This window comes from Sminthopsis crassicaudata, chromosome 1 (assembly GCF_048593235.1).
Source record: "Sminthopsis crassicaudata isolate SCR6 chromosome 1, ASM4859323v1, whole genome shotgun sequence".
In the NCBI taxonomy this organism is placed as follows: domain Eukaryota; kingdom Metazoa; phylum Chordata; class Mammalia; order Dasyuromorphia; family Dasyuridae; genus Sminthopsis; species Sminthopsis crassicaudata.
In genome coordinates, this window is record NC_133617.1 from 368036881 (window position 1) to 368055176 (window position 18296).

Sequence of the window (18296 nt, forward strand, 5' to 3'; positions counted from 1 at the left end):
CATTACCAAAGATTTGGTTTGTACTTAATTTCATTCTGTCTTAAATGATTCTCTCATTGCTGAACTTAAGCTGAGTCTTGTTTCCTCAACTAAACTAAAACTTCAAGGGCAGAAACTTGTTTCTCTGCAAAAGTGTGTAAGTCAAAGTTTAATAAATGACTCCAAAAAAATGTATGCAGAACATACCTTTAAGTTAAATATGTATTTTTAATATTTTCTCCTTCATTTTCTTAAATCATGAGCAACAAAACAATAGATTAAACTCTAATTTGATGTTATTGATCAGTCATTTTCAATTATGTCCTTTTGTTTGTGTTGTTTGACAGAGATACTAGAGCAGTTTGCCATTTCCTTCTCCAGCTCATTTTACAGATGAGGAAACTGAGGTAAACTTGCCCAGGATCACACAGTTAGTGTCTGAACCCAGTTTGTCAACAAAGGAAGATGAGTCTTCCTGAATCCAGGGCTTGAAATTTTATCCATTGAGCAACCTTACTGCTCAGCACCACTTATTTCCAAGGTGTAATTTCTCCCACTGAAAATTTAACAATGGATATTTTCAAGCTGGCTTCAGTACATAGCTATGTCTCTGTATCCCACACAGCATCTGCCATAAGGATGGACACATAGGAAGTGTTCCACAAACCCCATCATTTGACTTGATATGTGACCCTCCTAGAACCCATGTCTCCCCACTCAGTTCAGCAATTTCCTTCAAAATTCCCAAGGGTCTTTCAGCACATTCATTTAGCTATTCATTCACACAATCAAAAAAATGTTTATTCAATTCCATGTATTTTCTTAGTAGGGATGGTATGGCTTAATGGATAGAGAGCTGATCTTAGAGTTATGATCATGAAGATGGTGGTTTAAATGCCAACTCTGAAAATTATTGTGTGACCCTAGAAAATAAGTCATTTAATCTCTGTGTCTCAGGTACTACCAGGTACTCTAGACCTATAGGAATTTTTTTTCCTTAGTCAAAGACTGGTTGATGGAGGGAAGATCTCACAAAGGGAGTTTCTTCCAATATCTTGGATGATTCAAGTATTCATAAAAGTTTCTTCATACATGTTTAAACACCCACATAAACACATCCCCTCCTCCCTTGGCCTGGGCTTACTTCATATATCCCTTGATTATGTTAGTATTTCCTCTCAGACTAATGGGATACCAGGGGATAGAAAGGAAATACTCTGATTTGCAGACTCACCTATCCATCCCTCAACCCTCCTCATGCTACCTCAGTAAAGAATAAGGGCCGATTAGTGTTGAGTACTCATGGGAGACGCAACTGACCAAGATTTCCAGATGAAACTTTGGGATTCAGTTTATTAGGTAGAATTAATGGCCTTTCAAACACAGTGACAGAAGCAAAAATACCCTGATTACAGTTTGAGGCATGGCTTTAGCAGCACCAGGCCTCAGGTTCACACCTCTGAGTTACTATCACACAGGAAAATTTTTGCAAACTGGTTCCGGGAAAATAAGAGACACGTTGACTTCCCTTACCCCTTTAATTGAGATAAACTCTCTCCTCCAGTTTTTCCTTACCCCTAAAAAACACTAATAAATAGAGGTTTATTCTTAGCAAAAGTTTAGGGTCCATAAACAGATCCAATTCTTCCACATCATAGGAGCATTATTTTCCATTGAAGGAAATATCCTCAAGTTTCATTTTTCCTCTTCAGTAAGAAAGGTCTCTTATTTGAGGAGTATGGAAAGAACTGGGGACAAACAGATTGCAAGAATCCACAGGGCCCAGCACTGTGACAACTTCACTTCTGCTGCCACAAAGAGCCCGCTCCGGCAGGAGGAGATATAAGGATACCAAATAGGAGATGAGGGGAAGGGAACCACATAGAATACGCGCCGCTGGATAAAACAAGGAACAAAAAGGTTCCAGATATTTCCTCTGGGATTTTTGTTCACCCAACATTTCTTACATGTTTTCTTCAGGGTTTCATTTTATTTTGTTTTGTTTTTTGCATCAACTTGAAACCATACGACAGAACAACCTATTTTTGACAGTCACTGAGATTAACTGACAGATTTCTTTAAAATATATATATTTATATGTACACATGTATATCACAGTTCAACCAAAAAAGGTTTTTAAGAAGAGTTATGGCTTTCTAAAGGAACATTCAGACAAATCCAGGAAGGGAACCATAACATGCAACAGAGCTCACCTTATAGAGCTAGCCCTGATGCCTATCTACATCATCCCAGGCAAAGGTGTCTTTTCCCCGAAGTAGCCAGAAACAAGAAGCCTTACACACAAACAAACTGTCTTCCACATCCTACCTTATGGTGGAGACCACTGTGGCAGCCAGCTCCCTGAGGCTGAGAGAACTAGCTGGCAAATGAGGGAAGGAGGGAAGGAGTTTTCTTTCTCCTATGAACCACCCCAGGGTAAGGGTCACTGGTCCTGAGATTGGGGCTGTTCTGTGAGAAGGGGATGGCTCAGACTGACCACATTCCTGCTTTAGTAGGTCCCCAGGCTGAGAATAGGCTGGAGAGATTGCTGGACCCTTCCAGGTGCTACCCCTGCCTCACTTCATGGTGCTAGTGGCACTGGATGTTTTCTCAAATACCCCTTACCCCATGGGATTCTTGGGATCACAGCAGACTTAGGGTAGCTTCTAAAAGCAGTATCTGAACCCAAGGGAGCTGCTGCCCCTGAGGCAAACAAATCTAAGTGGGACACCCTCCCCACTGCCTTGACATTTCTCTCAACCTTAAGTTATTGAAAGTCACTCTGCATTTAATAGCGCAGTTCTATCCCAATCTACTACAATGTCAGTAAGACTGATGACAAATTTTTCTTTGGTTCACCAGTCTCAGTTCTCATTAGGTATTGGTATGAGTACTGCACTAGAAAACAGATGCTCTCTGTTCTCTTAGGTTTCAAATCCAGGAATGTGAGCTTGCACATTTGATCTCTTTGTGCCTCAGTTTCCCCCTCTGTAAAATGAGGATGGCTCTTCATATATCACAAGGACATCATGAGGATCAAATAAGTGCCATGAAGAGGATTAAAGTGCTATCAGCGATACCAAATATTATTACTGGTATTATTATTATTATTATTATTTTCCTTGGGTATTGACTTTGTTTAAAATAAATTCTACCTGAACTCTTTCCCAAGGACATAACACATTATCCATCCAGTAAATGAGCCTGTGCCCTCTAACACCCACTGCATGGTCTTGGCAGAGCAATGGGGCTATGGTAATCTCAAGTGACAACGTAGGAAACCAGCATGACATAATGGAGAGAACAATGGACTATGCAGCAGAAGACCATGGTATTAGTCCTGGCTCCTCATCTATAAGAGGAAGAAGTTATACTTCACCTCAAAGGTCCCTTCCAAATCTTACAATCTATGATCCTGGGAATCTGCCTACAAAATGAAAATAATGCATACCCTTTCTACCTGGCTGGATACTGTGATGATCAGATGAGATACTGGAAATGAAAAATGTAAAAGGCTACAACATAAATATAAGGGATTGCTATCACTCAATTAATAAGCATTCCTCAGATAAGAGGACCAGTCTCAGAAGCCAGCCTGATGTTGAGTGCTTCTTCCCCCTCAAGACCAGCACTGGTTTGGGGTTAGCACTGGGAGCAGAGTTGGAGAAAGAGGAGGGAAGATGTCCTGATACCACCAGCACTTTGTCATTGCAGAATCTTTCCCTGAAAGAAGTAGGAGTAGATACAATACACTCTCTTCCTTTTGGCCAAAAGGCAACCAAAATCCCTCACACTTCTAAGGGCTGACTCTCAGGGGAAGAGTGCAAGTTAAAGTTAGTTTATATATACAGTCCTGAGAGCAAGAATGCTTCCTTGGCAAATTAACTAGAAATGGATTTCATGTGTAAATGAAATTTACTCTCTAAGCACACTTTTTTCTTTATTTTGACCATTTTAGAGAGAAATTTCTCAAAAATGTACAACCATATCTTTATCTTCTTAAACATGATTTAACTTTGTCTTGCTAATTCATAGGTCATTTTACTACCCTATAACTAACTTATTAAGGGTTTTTCCCCTCAATGGACTTTGTAATGTCCATTTTGATTAGGACAGACCATTTTTTCCACTTTTTTTCTAGGTTCTTATGGGTATTTCCTATAATTTTGCCAGACTGCATTTTCCTTGTTTTGATAACACTCTAATCTCCAATAGCAAAAGTCCTCCATTAGGACATTGGTACTAGAGAATCTAGCGCAGAACTTTGAAATACCAGAGCCAGCTAAATATTTACTGGAGTATCCTCATGGCTGGTATTAAGGATCTACTCCCTGAGGGAGAGAAACCTGGGAACAGTGCAAGGAGAGGTTGAGGTAGGAACCCAGTTCTCATAGTGGCTTTTTAATGCTGGTTTATGAGAGAGGAACACATGGAAAGGAGAAGGGATTTTACCTTTTGAGGTCCTTTCCCATTTCTGTTTAATGTCTCAATTCCAGCCTCTGTATTTTAATTCGCAAGCCTTAGTGGGTAGAGCATTGAAATGGGAGTCTAGAGGCTTGAATTATAGTCACAGTTATAGACTCCCATTCTTCTCCTTATAAATTCCCTATGATCCAGCCAGACCAATTACCTCATTGCCCCCTGGATATCATGCCTACTCCTGCCTCTGAGCATTTATTCTGTTTCTCCCATGTAAAATATCTTTCCTTTTCTTTTCCAAATTCTACTTCATCTCCTTGTACTAACTGAAGTCCTCTCTCCTCAGTGACCTCTCCCTTGACTATAGACTCAGTAATTCCCAATAAATATTATTTGAACAAACGATCACCTTAGCAGAGGGCAACCTTTCCTACTTTTGGACTCCTAAGCTCCATGTATCCCAATAATTTGCACCCATCATACATGATTTTGTAATATTTCCTTTTCCTGATTTGTGCAGGTATGTCTTCTCTTTCACCCTAGACCGTAAGCTCATGAAAACAGTAACAATGTCTGTATATTCACAGAATCTACAGCAATCTATATTTAGCAGACATCAAATAAATATTTTTGATTGGCAAATATTTGACTCATTCTGCGAATTCTTAGGCAAATCACTCAGGTAACCAATGCTTTAGTTTTCCCATGTGTAAGATTGGGAAAATAAAGTATTTTTCCCTACCTACTGCACAGGGCTGCAATGACTACCAAATAAGAGAGCACATCTTATTTGGGATTTGAGATGTGTAAAGTATTATACACATGTAAATGATGATGATGATGACAACTGTATGAGGACAACAGTGATTGGAGGTGAGAACATAGGACAGAAATTATCAGCTCTACCCTGTTACCTCAGTATTGCTAAGTCAGGCTCCAGAGAAATCTATAAGGCCTGGTGCTAGCTGCCAGGAGTATGCTGGGAGTTGAAAGGAATTTACCCTAATCCCAAGAGCAAGCCTGTGGAGGTTTCTGCTGGAAAAGGGGGTAAGCAGTCAAAAAGACTGACTTGACCTGAGGGATCCTTGCTATGCTGGCTCATGTTGGCTGTGTGTTTGACTCACAAAAGAGCAGAAATAGCCCTGAGGCTATGGGCTGGCTCACCCAAAAATTGTAAACACTCACTGGAGAGAAGAAGCCGAGGAGAAGCTATAATTTAGGGAAGAAGCAACAGGAAGCTCACCAGAGAAAGCAGCCTAGCAAACTACATTAGTAGCTCTATGAGGGCACAGTGAGTGAGTGGTAGCCTCTGAGGAAGAGATGCAACCCAGATGCAGGACTTGTTCAAGTTATGAGTTTCCCTCTTTCTACAGTTGATATGGGACCCATGGGAGAGTGTGTCCTTGTGTGTAGAAGGAATGATATCTTTGGGTCTACATTCCTTGGCCTATTTCCATATAGCTCCTTTTCTTATATTGTAGAAATATGTTCTTCTGATTCCATAGGAGTATTTTCTTCTGATTCCAAAGAAATTGCTTTGGCTTTTTGGATGCTTTGCCAACAGTGCAAAAGCTACAACTGGCCCTTTCCAATCTGAAAAGGACGTAAGTATAGAAATTGCAATATTTTTCATATCTATTATTTATAAACCAGTTTGGGTAAGTTTGCAGGGGTTAATGATCTTAAGATTCCCCACCATATGATAAAATCTTTTGGCCCTTCATTAATTCATGGAAGGGTATGGAATGCATGGAAGGGTAATGATTTATACTGGGGAAGGGAGCATCCACACAAGTCTTGTGACACTTTTAAGTAATAAAATCTTATTTGTCCTTCACTGTGAAGTTGGCTTTTGAGTAATCCTAGCCCTGGTTTCCTTCTCTTAAAGCTTATATATTTAGGAGACATTTGAGAACCCCTTAATGCAATGCAAGCTAAGTGACTTCGGAGAATTTATTCTAGACCCCAAGAAAAGGGGGCTTCTTTTCTGAACACCAGAAGTGCTATATAACCACACATCATGGAGCATCACAATTGCCAAAGAATCAAAATGGCATGCCGCCTGGGAAAATGCAGTGGCAGGTATAAGCACACCGCAACATGTCTCCAACAGCCTGTAATAAATAGGGCACTGGACTTAAAACCAAGGTCTACATTCAAGTCTTGTCTCAGATTTACTAGCTGTATATCATTATGTAACAATCTCCTCCGAACTTCAGCTCTTCATTTACAAAAATGAGTGGGTTGAAATTAATCTTTCTAGGGTTCCTTCCAACTCTACCAAGGACATGTTTGGCTGAAGAGGCAGGTGAGCTAGACATGTGAGGAGAGCTAATGGGTGGGTTAAGTGCCTAAGCCCCATGAAATATAAAGCAGCCCAGAGGAAAGCCTGCAAAGCATTGGGCAGATCCCCTCTCAACAAATTGGAGAAAGACAGAGACAGTCATTGGGAGGATAAGAAGGCCAAGAATGTTTGTAATCTGTATTTGTACAGGCAATATCCACTTCAGTGTAAGTTTAAATATAGTGAAGGGCATAGCAGTGACTTGGGGCCTTGCAAATCTCACCAGACTGGCTGGCATCATGGAAATTTGCCATGGGGAAGGCTAAATGTAGGGCTCCTGACAAATCCACAAAGAGAATCCCAGAGAGGCTGTCAGGAGGTGGCAAGAACACTGGTATCTGTAGAGAAAGACAACCTGGGAAAACTAAGGATTCCCAATACACTCTCTTAGGCCTTGGGCTTCATTTTATTTCATGCAAATAATTTAGGAATTAAATACCCCCTCTATAGGACCCATTCAGTCAGCTGAATGAACCAAGTGAGATAACTCAATATTTCCTTCAAATTCTATTTCTCTCTATCATGAGGACCCTTTTGCTGTGCAGGTATATGTATATAGGGCAAAGCCTAAGAATGCCATCATTTAAAGGACAATTTAAGGAGCTGGGGAGAGAAAGGGACAGTTCAGCTATTCACTGGAGAGAGAAAGAATCTTTTGTTTTACTAAATATTAGGTAAGGGAAAGAAAGTGTTCATTTAAGCACCAAGTGACTCACCTGGTACACTTAAAATAGTATTTGATTGACCAAAAAATCAATTTACATACCACTTCTCAAGAAAACACCTAGCTGCAAAGAGAAATATAAGAATAACCTCTCTAGAATAAGGTTCAGTCCTCAAGATACTTCATTGACAATTAATTTTAGTATCTTAGTATCACTAAACTACACATACTGAGTTCTCCCTACTTTCACCACCCTAGCAGGCTCTCATGTCCTGGTCTCAGATCTGCCTCCTAAATCCTCTCTCGGTGAAGTAGCCCTTTCAGGGCCCATGCTGGAGCATTGGGAGCTCATTAATAAATTACTAACAAGGCTTTTCATAGGATTACAAATCTCCCACATACTTAACTCCAACACACACACAAGCACTGAGGCCTTGTCCTAATGGAGACAGAATCCTTAAGGGATGAAACTGGTGGTCAAATGGATAAAAGAAATGGTGGTAGGGTGCCATGGAAAGATCACTGGATTTAGAATCCAGCTCAGATCCTGGTTCTACTGACTAGCTGTGTGATCTCTCTGAAACTCAGTTCTATTATCTGTCAAATGAACAGATTGGATTAGTTGATAGCTAAGGTGCCTTCCAGTTTTAAATCCTATGGTCTTATAATTGTGCAGGTGAACAAAAATTGAGCCAATGTCTCCTGGCCCTTGGGAAATGAAAAACTGGTGAAGTAAGCCCATAAGATATCATCCTTTTTTCTGATAAAGGTATTATACAAGCTCTTGATGATTTGAAAATACCGGTGCAACTTTATGGGATTATGCCTAGCATCAGGTAAAGCAAGGGTTTTTTGTTTGTTTGTTTTTTTGTTTTAAACAACCAGAAAGCTCCAGATAAACGATCAAAAAAGTGCCTGATTAAGTGAATACAGTTAGTAATCTGAGCTAAGAAATAGGTGAACATTCACATAGCTTAAAATACCCAATCTTTGATTGGACCAACTAGGAAGAAAATTGGTAGGAAGTCCAAGAGGGTTCAGTGGGTTCTTAGGGTCAGGATATCTAAATGTGATTTCTAGCTCCACTACCTAGCACAAAGTACTGTTACCTACTGTGTTACCATGTGACTCCTCATTTCTCCTGCTCTAAGCCTTGGTTTCCCCACATCTATAAAATGAGGGGAATGATCCCTCAGGTCCATTTCATCTCTAATATTCTATGCTCTAGAGCCGCTCATGATCTGTGGCAGATTTAAGGGGGTCATGGTTATGTTGGCAGCCATCAAGGGCACAGCCATAGTGGCCCAGCGGGGCTTGATGCCAGCCCAGGAACAAAGACTGTAATAAGTGAAGGAGACAAGGTAATCTCTGGAGGGAAGAATCAGCTTCAGCTTGCTAGAGCATTTGCCAGAGCAAACATAGAAGAAGAATAAGGACAGGACAGATTTCCCTTTTAGGTAATTCAAACCCTATGGCCTTCAATGTCCTTAGCTTTAATATAGGGTTCTCTGTTCTGAATATTCTTGAATCCTTTGTTTACTTTCCCCCAGTTACTTTAATAATAATATGATTTTGAAAAGACTCAAATCTTGTCTGAGCTAAGAGGAGAGGGGTCTATCCCTCCTTGCACAAGGAGAATAATAGGATGATCAGGGCTCCTCTGGAAGCCAGGCATGGTGGAAGAGACAGTGGCAGGGTGGCCCCAGTTAGACCTAAGGGTTCTTGGTCTGATACAGAAAAAGGAAAAACTTCAGATGACTATTGAAAGTCTGGGAAGGCTGCTCCTCTGCTGACTGCAGTAGCCTCTAACTTCTATCACACAATGACCCCCAAGACCCAGCCAGACTTCCAAGAGAACCACAAAAATTAGCAGCAACTAACCAAATGGACCTTTTGGGCAAAAGTAAAGACTTTTATCAGAAAGAATGTAAACTCCTTGAGGGCAGCCATCTTCTCACTTTTCTATTTTAATTCTGTTTTCTATTATTCTGCATTTTCTATTTGTATCCCCAGTACCTGGTACAGAACCTAGCACATTTTGTATGCCTAGCAAACACAAATTATTTAGCAAGAAGTTCAGAATATCACACTAATAAAGCCCAAGTCCTAAGTTTTACTCCTGTGTACATCAAATCGGTCGGTAAATATTTATTAAGCACCACTATGTACCAGGCACTGTGCTAAACTCTGGACTAGAGTTTCTCTGGAGAAATTCTATTCTACAGTATAGATTGCTAAGGGAAATGTCTCTAGCCAGGAAAGGAGCAGTCTTCCTAGATAGATCTCAGGTCATCTCACTTGAGATTTTTCCTGTAGTAGATCTAGAATCTTCAGATTGGTCCTTATTGAAACTTTGGGCTGAGTCCTAAAAGCAGTCCCTTGATGAGGGCAAAAGAGAGCATCAAGGATCAGCTGGGTACACAGTGGATGGAATAACTGTCTGAGTTCAAACCTGGTCTCAGATACTTCCCAGCTGTGTGACCCTGAGCAAGTCACTTAACCTTGTTTGCCTCAGTTTTCTCATCTATAAAATGAGCCAGAGAAGGAAAGGTATCTCCACTCCAGTATCTCTGCCCAAAAAAAAACAAAAAAAAACAAAAAAACAAATGAGGTTAGGAAGAGTCAGACACAATTGAACTACAAAACTGGCTCCAAGACCAAAGTCACTACGCCATATCTCTTTCCATCTTTTTTTTTTCCTCCTTCAGTTTTCTTTGGAGAAAGAGGCACAAAGAAGTGAATATAGGAAAAGATGATATAAAGACTGCTGAAATTAGCTCAAGGTTCTCCCTCTTTCCGAAAAACAGAGTGTACAGCCTAGCTCTACATGTGAAGCCCAACTTCCAAGCAGCTGCAGCAGCGGTCATGGTGGCAGCGTGCCAAGAGGCCGCAGACTGGCCAAAGGCCCTGGGCTTTTGGTTTCTTGAAATATGAGTAGGAGAAAGCTGGAGACTTTCCTCATAATAAAAAAGGAAAGCCAGAATTAGACAGAACTGTTACTGATAACTTCAAGTTGTGAAACTCTACTTAACTTGTTTCCAGAATTTTTTAAAGAATGTTTGTTTAACATAGTGACTTCCAATTATAATATGAATCTTAGTAATTACTGACTCTCTCTCTCTCTCTCTCTCTCTCTCTCTCTCTCTCTCTCTCTCTCTCTCTCTCTCTGTGTGTGTGTGTGTGTGTGTGTGTGTGTGTGTGTGTAGTTTGGACCTTTAACTTCATTAGTGTAAGGAATTCCTCCCAATGCAGATCAGTAACTGTTCTCCAACTAGAGACTCAGAGATCCTTGGAGCACTAAGAGATTAAGTGATTTGCTCTATCTACCAGAGTCTTTTTGATTCTAAGATATCTACTGGGCCACAGTGCCTCTCAGTCACTGAATGATTGATATTATTGCTATTATTTAAATAAGGGGTGGGAGAGAAAAGTACAAAACATCTCGTGCTTAATCTTGCATTCTCTCCGGGATCCTGCAACAAGGACAGAGCGAGCCTGGCCCTGGGGCTTTTGCAGGTAAAGCCAGGGGCTGCTGCTTTCTTGTTGTGTATAGGAATTTGCAAGCACTTACCCATACCTCTTACATGATGGCAAATGCTAGCTCTAAGCTATTGATTGCACCTCCAGTTCCGTCCAGATTTCACCTATACCTAAGAGGTTACAGATTGATTCCAATCTTGGCTATAGATTGAATCCTACTCTTGGCTCACCACCACAAAGGAGTGTGATACTGGTTATAAGACTAAAGAATGTGCTTAACCCCATCCCCACCACTGGGGGAAAAACTAAGTTTATGCTCTATTGGTGGCTAATTAGGTATAGCTAAAGAAATTGAATGAGTAAATTCCTACCTCCATTAGCAAGCATGGTAAAAATAGAACCTGGTCCCTATCTGTTTGTTATCACACCTTATGGGTTAAGGAAGATGCCTGCCCCCAAATCCTTAGTCCTTTCATTTGTCTCTAAGCTCCTTCCTTCCATCATTTCTTTCTGGACTGGAGTCTACTTCCCCTTTATCTTTGGAGTTGTGCCCATAGGTATTTTGACACTGATGTCCTCTTCTGAGTTTGTGTCTTGGTTTCCCTGTCACCATAATAACTTTCTGTGATTTGATTTGTTTTTGTTTTTTGCTGATTTTTGGGAGGGGCCTTTTCCTTTCTTTTAAATTTGAACTCTGCTCCCAGGGTGGAAAGAATTCTGTCTCAGGCTTCTTGTGCCAGTGGCTGCAGGCCCTGGCTGTTTACCTGATGCTTCATTGATGTTGCCTTGAGGTCCACAGGGTTCCCTTGTGTCTGGTGCTGCCCTGAGGGAGGTGAGGTGGAGGAGGTGATGGGTGATGCTGGAGGCCCTGGGAGTCTGGCAATTTATCTGGTGCTGATCTGGGGTCCTAGTGGTGGTGCCTGATATGTGCTGAGACCAGTGGAGGCATTTCCTCTCAAGTGTCTCTAAAGCAAAGTTGCCATCATACACTATATAGTGAGGGAACTATGGGTCTTGTACCCTGTTCTGATCATCCATCCTTGACTCTAATTAATTCTTAGTGATAGAAACTATAAACAACTCAGCATTCCAAAATGATGTTACCATTATTTTGTCCCAATGATGCCCACTGCAAAATGTCAAAATTGGGGAAGTCACTTCACCTCAGTTTCCCCATGTGCCAAACAGGAACAATAATACCGGCCGTGCCTAACCCACAATATTATTTCAGTAACTCAGTAACACAGTAAGCCAATGAGCAGAGGGCTGTATTCCTAGACAGATATGACTTCGGGCAAATCATATATATGGATTCTCCCTTTGCCCAGTATTTATATACAGGTGAAGTCATGTTACAGTGGCCATCAAGGGTACTGCTAAAGAGAAAAGGATAAAAAACGTTTCAAAAGGAAACCATGCAGCCATAGAGAAGAGTAGAGAAAGGCATCCAGCTCCTGGTGCTGGATAGGGAAAGGAGTAGTTCATAGGTGAGTGGAATAATTAGCAGCCTCAGGTCTTTTAAAGCACCAGATGGCAGGGTTGGCCAAGTCTTTTTCCCCTACTAGGCATCTCTCTAAAACACTGCCCAGCCATCTGGTCCCCTTAGCCAAGTGAGGCCCCCAAAACACAGAACCCAAGGTTATCACCCCAACACTTTGTATCCTAGGGGTGGCCCTGAAGAGATGTCAAAGCGCTTAGAAAAGCATAAATCCCTGTACAAATGCAAGGCATTGTCTTTCCTTATTCTTGGTATGAATATTGCCCAGAGAGCATATGCGGTATCTGGGGTCTCATGAAAGAAGGAGCAGCCCCCTCTGCACAATATAGGGCAAGAGGATTTCAAGAACAGCCAGGATAGAGGGGAGATCTCTGAAAATCCTTCTCTGGGATGGAGAATTTAAACTTGGCCAGAAAAGACATATGTGGAGGAAGAAACATGAACCCAGGATTGGGAGTCACCAGTATTGATGAAAAGGGCAGAAGCTTCCTAAGGAAAGCAGTAGAACTGGATTTACTCTAGAGTCCACCACTAACCAGCTGTGTATCTCTGAAGAAATCCCTCTCGGGTCCTCAAGCTGATTCCTCTCTCAAATGTGGGGCCAGTGGTAGGGGAGGTAAAACTAAAGGTCCCTTCCAGCTCTGACATTCTACAAGTCTATGATGGGATTTCTAACTCCTAAGGCAATTGACAAGGAAACTATACTATATACAGAAACTCCAAAGCGAGGAGGAAAAGGGAGGAATGGTATAAGTCAGAGGTAAGAGGCAATGTTATGTTTACATACTCTAGACTGGACATAGATAGCTAACTTCCTCCAGACGCCATATCCAAAGCTTACACCCTATTCATGAAGATCATTAATCTGAAGGGGGGAAAGGGGAAATGAATCTCTAGGATTTCTTCCTTGTCCTTTAGCAAGACCCAAAAGAAGTGTTAATAATGCTGGTGTCTGACAGATAGGACTAACTCCTCCCTTCAAGACAGCCTGTTTTGGGTCAGACTTTTTACTGTCTTGGAGGCATTAAATTGTTCACTTAGTTGGCCCTCCAAGGCATCTAAATATATATAATATGTATCCCCTGTCTGAAATGGAGCTGAGAACAAGAAGGCAGATGAGAAAATGAGCTGCTATGCTTTTAATGAGTTTGTAACACTAGCCTTGGAAATTTTAGTATAGTTGGCTGATCTGGCTTATTTCCTTTCTTAGATTTCAAACCCTAAGTTAAGCCTGTAGGCACTGAGAAGAAAATAAAAGTTTTGTTTAGTTCTAGAAAAACAAAAACAAATAAACAAAAATAACCATTTAGTCAAAGAGCCTATCTATGTATCAGATAAGCTCTGAACCAGATCCTACTATGGCAAAAGAGTGAAGTCGGTCTGGTTGGATGACCTTGAACAAGGTCAACTTCTCTAGGCTTTAATTTCTGGGACAGTTGAACAGGATGATCTCCAAGGTCCAACTGAGCTATAATATTCTATGGCTCTATGATCAATATCAAAGAATCACTAAAAGCCCCTCATAAAATTCAGGAAAGCAAACCTTTGAAAGAAATCCAACACCTGCTTGAATCCTCCACTGCTATCCTTTAGTGATTTTCTGAAGCTGTGAAAAAAGCCATGACAGCTTGTGCTCACTCAGTTGCTAAAATTTAGCGGCAATGTGCTTATTCACTTATATTTCCAGGGCCCACTCCTTGCTCAGTCTTGGACAAGCAGGAAGATTTTCTTCCCCCTCCCCCCCAAACTGGGGACTTACTGGGCACATGGGTGAGTGGAGGTTAAGGAGGAGTAATATTTAGCAATAGGGGTAACTTTACCCCATTTTCCCATTTTCTTCCCCACCCACTCCAAAGTGCAAGGGGTATGAAGCCCTGGCAATATGGCCCCATTCTTCAAAAACTATTGCATAAATGCTGGGCTTGGCCCACTTCTCCCGATCTCTTCCCATGTTTTCCTACTGTTCCCTGATGCTGAAAGGAAGGAAGAGAAGAGAGGGCTGTAAAGACAGGCCAGCCGGCCGCCTGCCTCATCAGCAGCAATTGCAGGTGCCCGTGTGGACTCGGAGGATGCCCCGGCTGTGCAGGTGGAGAAAGTTAAAGATCTCGGACGGCATGGCGTGGAAACCGGGGCGAGGCTTGACGTTGTCATAGTAGTGGTGAGTGATGAAGAGTCCCGAGGGATTCATGGGAAAGGCCCAGAAGCCAAACAAGTGGACCTCCTCACAGAGCTCCAGGGCCGCGGTCACCAGGATCAGCCCCGTACTGATGCGCTTGGCGCGCACACCGAGGTTGAGCCAGTAGCGGGACACGTTGATCAGGTACTGAGGATGAAAATAATAGACCGCTTGCGGGGACTCAAAATCATCCAGCACATACTTGACGCGGATGGAGACGTCAGTGTTACGGGTGTTATAGAAGGCCGGAAGGAGTACCGAAGCATTCTCATAGACCTGCAACACCTGGTAGAAAGGTCGCCTCCACTTCTCCAACTTGTGGAACCTAGGCGAAAGCAGAGAGACGCAGCAAAATGTTGAAGAAATGTTAGACTTTTCAGTTATCCTAATTAAATGCCTTCTTCCTAGATTTGGCTCAGCTTTCTAGATCCGTAAGATCTTATCAAGATCTTACTGAAAATGACATTGAAAAGAAATTGCTTTTTCTGGAACTGGACAAGTTAGGTACAAATCCTTGCTCTTCCACTTACTAGAAGTGAGAACATCTTGCAAGGTCAGTGTAAGAAAAGCACTTTCCAAATCTTAGGTTTCTATGCAAATGTGAATTCTTAATTTGTGACATTATCTCTTTCTTCTTCCTTTACAAAAGATTAGAAATCACGTCTCCATAGCTTTGGGAATCAAAGTCAAGTCTGCTGACCTCTAGTACATGGTATTATTTTCTCTACTTCACAAAGATAGTTAATGTAGTAATAGAAGGGTAGAGAGCTGGCCTGGGAGTGAGAGACCTATTTTAAGGTCTTTAAAGCCTGCCTCTGAGACAAAATGGCTGTTTGTGACCCACAAGTCACTTTCTATTTTTAGTTAACTCTCAAACACTCTTAACTTGCAGAACAGGTGCTTTCCAGTACTGGAAGAAGGTGAGAAGAGTTCAACTGGCTTCTGAATCTTCTTTCTTTTTTTATTTTTTGCTTAAGCAATTGGGGTTAAGTGACTTGCCCAGGGTCACACAGCTAGGAAGTATTAAGTGTCTAAGACTGGATTTGAACTCAGGTCCTTCTGACTTAAGGGCTGGTGTGCTACCCATTGTCATTTAGCAGTCCCTGAATCCTCTTTAAATGTAGGCTTTGGGAAAAATTTTTTACTCCAATTTCCAATCCAAGGAACAAAGGCAACTGAGGTGAGAGTGCTAACGCTGATACAATCTCCCTGGTGATGGAATCAGAAATTTCCATACCAATGAAATCACATTTCTACTATTTTTAGGTCTGCTTTTTAAGGTCTATTTTTTTAAAAAGATAACTAACATAAGACTGTGTAATGGAGGGCATGTGAATGGAGTCAATACTAAGTGCTCTAAGAATTCAGAGGAGCAAGTCATTTGGGAGATTGGGGATGGGCTTGGAGTCAGAAGTTCCAATTTTGTACTTAAGTCTGTCTTCAGGTGCTATAGCTCATCAAGAGCTTCCAAGGTATTCATCATCCCTTCTTGATGTGTCTATTCTGCAAATCTGATAAGCATATGTCATCTAAGTTATTCATGAAAATGTTAAATAGTGAAGAACTGACTTGTCTAGAGATCTCCTTCCAAAAAATAATTGACTTATTAATGACTACTCTTTAGGACTTGCCTATCAACAATTCCCTAACTCCACTAATTGTTTATTTCTCAGTTTTCTTTTCATTTTTCACTTGCTGTAAATCTTGGTTTCAACTCGACTATCTGTATACTCTCCCCCAGGAAAATCTCATCACCAAGGAGATTGTATCAACTTTAGTATTCATATTTCAGTTGCTTTTGCCCCTCGGGTTGGAAAACTGAGTAAAAAAATTTCTCCCAAAGCCTACATTTAAAGAGAGTTCAGAAGCCCAGTCAACTCTTCTTTTCTCACCAGCTGCACCCCACAGATTCAACTCCATCATCATTATGCCTTTGTATTGGGTGCTTTCTCCTCCCTCCATTTTTTATTTTCTTTTGTGTTTTGTTAGATTGCAGATTACTGAAAGGCAAGGCGTATCTCCCTTTTTCTTATCTGTTATCTCCAGAGCTTAGTCTGTGATTGGTGTTTAATAAATGTTGTATCTTGTTTTTGTTCAATCATTTTTCAGTCATATCTGACTCTTCATGATCCTGTTTTGGGGTTTTCTTGACAAAAATGTTGTAGTGGGCTGCCATTTTCTTCTCCAGCTCATTATAGAGATGAAGAAATGAAATAAACAGGGTTAAGTGACGTGTCCAGGGTCACACAGCTAGGAAGTGTCTGAGGCCAGATTTGAATTCAGGAAAATGAGTCTTCCAGACTCTGGGCCTAGCATTCTACCCACTGCAACATGTAGCTTCCTGTATCATATTTTATATTTTTCCACAATGGAAGCATGACAGAATTCTAAAATCTAGGTATACTGTAGCCATGATATTCTCTGTATTTACAAGAAAGAGGGACCAAATTTGTAATTTTCCTTAAAGAACTCCCATATGAGGAAATTCACTCCACCAAAACAGATTGACACCCTTTCAGAGAGATATCTAGAGCCCAGCTTCTTAAATTGTAGTTCATAACCCCAGATGGGGTCATGTGACTAAACATGGGGGTCTTAAAATCAAGACATTATCAATAAATTTTTGATTAGTTAAGTTTACTGATTTGGAGTAGGAAGACTGTTCTCTCTAGTTTGAACATTTAAATAACATTTACCCTGTTCCCCTTGATCACACAAAGATCACTAATGATGATACAGAAATCATACCTGTCAGCTCTTTCAGCTATAGAAGATGGAGTTCTTTTAGGCATCTCTCATCTTAGCTTACTAATAATCTTGAATTATTTGCCATATATTTTTAATGTCAACTTGGAGGGAGGTCTCTAGTAAAGTGCCTTAGAGATCTGTCCTTGGCCTTGTGATGGTATAAACAATTTTGTCATGAGAGTGTGAACTCCTTGAGGACATAGAACATTTTTGCTCCCTTTTTTATTCCCAGAATTTAGTATGGTGTCCAATATCTAGTAGGCACAATGTTTATTGAATGTCATTGATTTGGATGAAGGCACATCTGGTATGCAGGCCAAAGATTGTTGTGGTCTAGTCCTTTCTCAGTCATATCCAATTCTTTATAATCCCTTTTGGGGAGTTTCTAGGCAAAGGTAGTCAATTCACTCTATTTATACAATATTTACTCAACTTGAGTTTACATTTATATTGAAAACTTGATTTCATATGAACTATGGTTTAGCCTTTCCCTCTCTTGTCTCTTGTGCTTTTAAAAACTTAAATGTAAAGCTTCACATTTGGTAGTATTAAATTTCATCTATTTGTATTCTGTCCAGTGAGCTAGGTCATTAAAATCTTTTTGGATCCTTACTTTGTTCATCCACTGTGTTAACCATCCCTATTAATTTTATGCTGTCCATATCTTTGGCAGCCACAAAAAGATGGGAAAAGTAGATGTGATGGGCCTAGAGTCAGTAAGCACTAACTGAATTCAAATGCAGCTTCAGACATTTACTAGCTGGAAGATGAATTAGCTTATTCTGCTAGGTCCTAGAGGCAGATTTCACCTTTATAAGTGGGAATATGTCATAACAATGAAAACTATCCTAAAGTGGAATGGGCTGTCTCAAAAAGTGGAGGGATTCTCCTCACTAGAAGTCTTCAAGCAAAGGTTAGGTGTGTCATAAAGGGAATTCTTATTCAGGTGTGGACTGGATAAGATGATCTCTAAAATGAGTGCTTCCAA

General features: G+C 40.9%; 1 protein-coding gene across 3 annotated transcripts in view; it reads right to left on the minus strand.

The window, feature by feature from the left end:
- Window positions 1-1314: 1314 nt before the first annotated feature.
- Window positions 1315-18296, minus strand: part of ST8SIA5 (ST8 alpha-N-acetyl-neuraminide alpha-2,8-sialyltransferase 5) — a 135550-nt gene continuing 118568 nt past the window's right edge. For all 3 annotated transcript variants that reach the window (XM_074279299.1, XM_074279300.1, XM_074279301.1), the window contains one exon: window positions 1315-14885. In XM_074279299.1, the coding sequence (XP_074135400.1) occupies window positions 14417-14885 (469 nt within the window). In that variant the 3' untranslated portion in view covers window positions 1315-14416. The remainder of the gene's footprint in view (window positions 14886-18296) is intronic.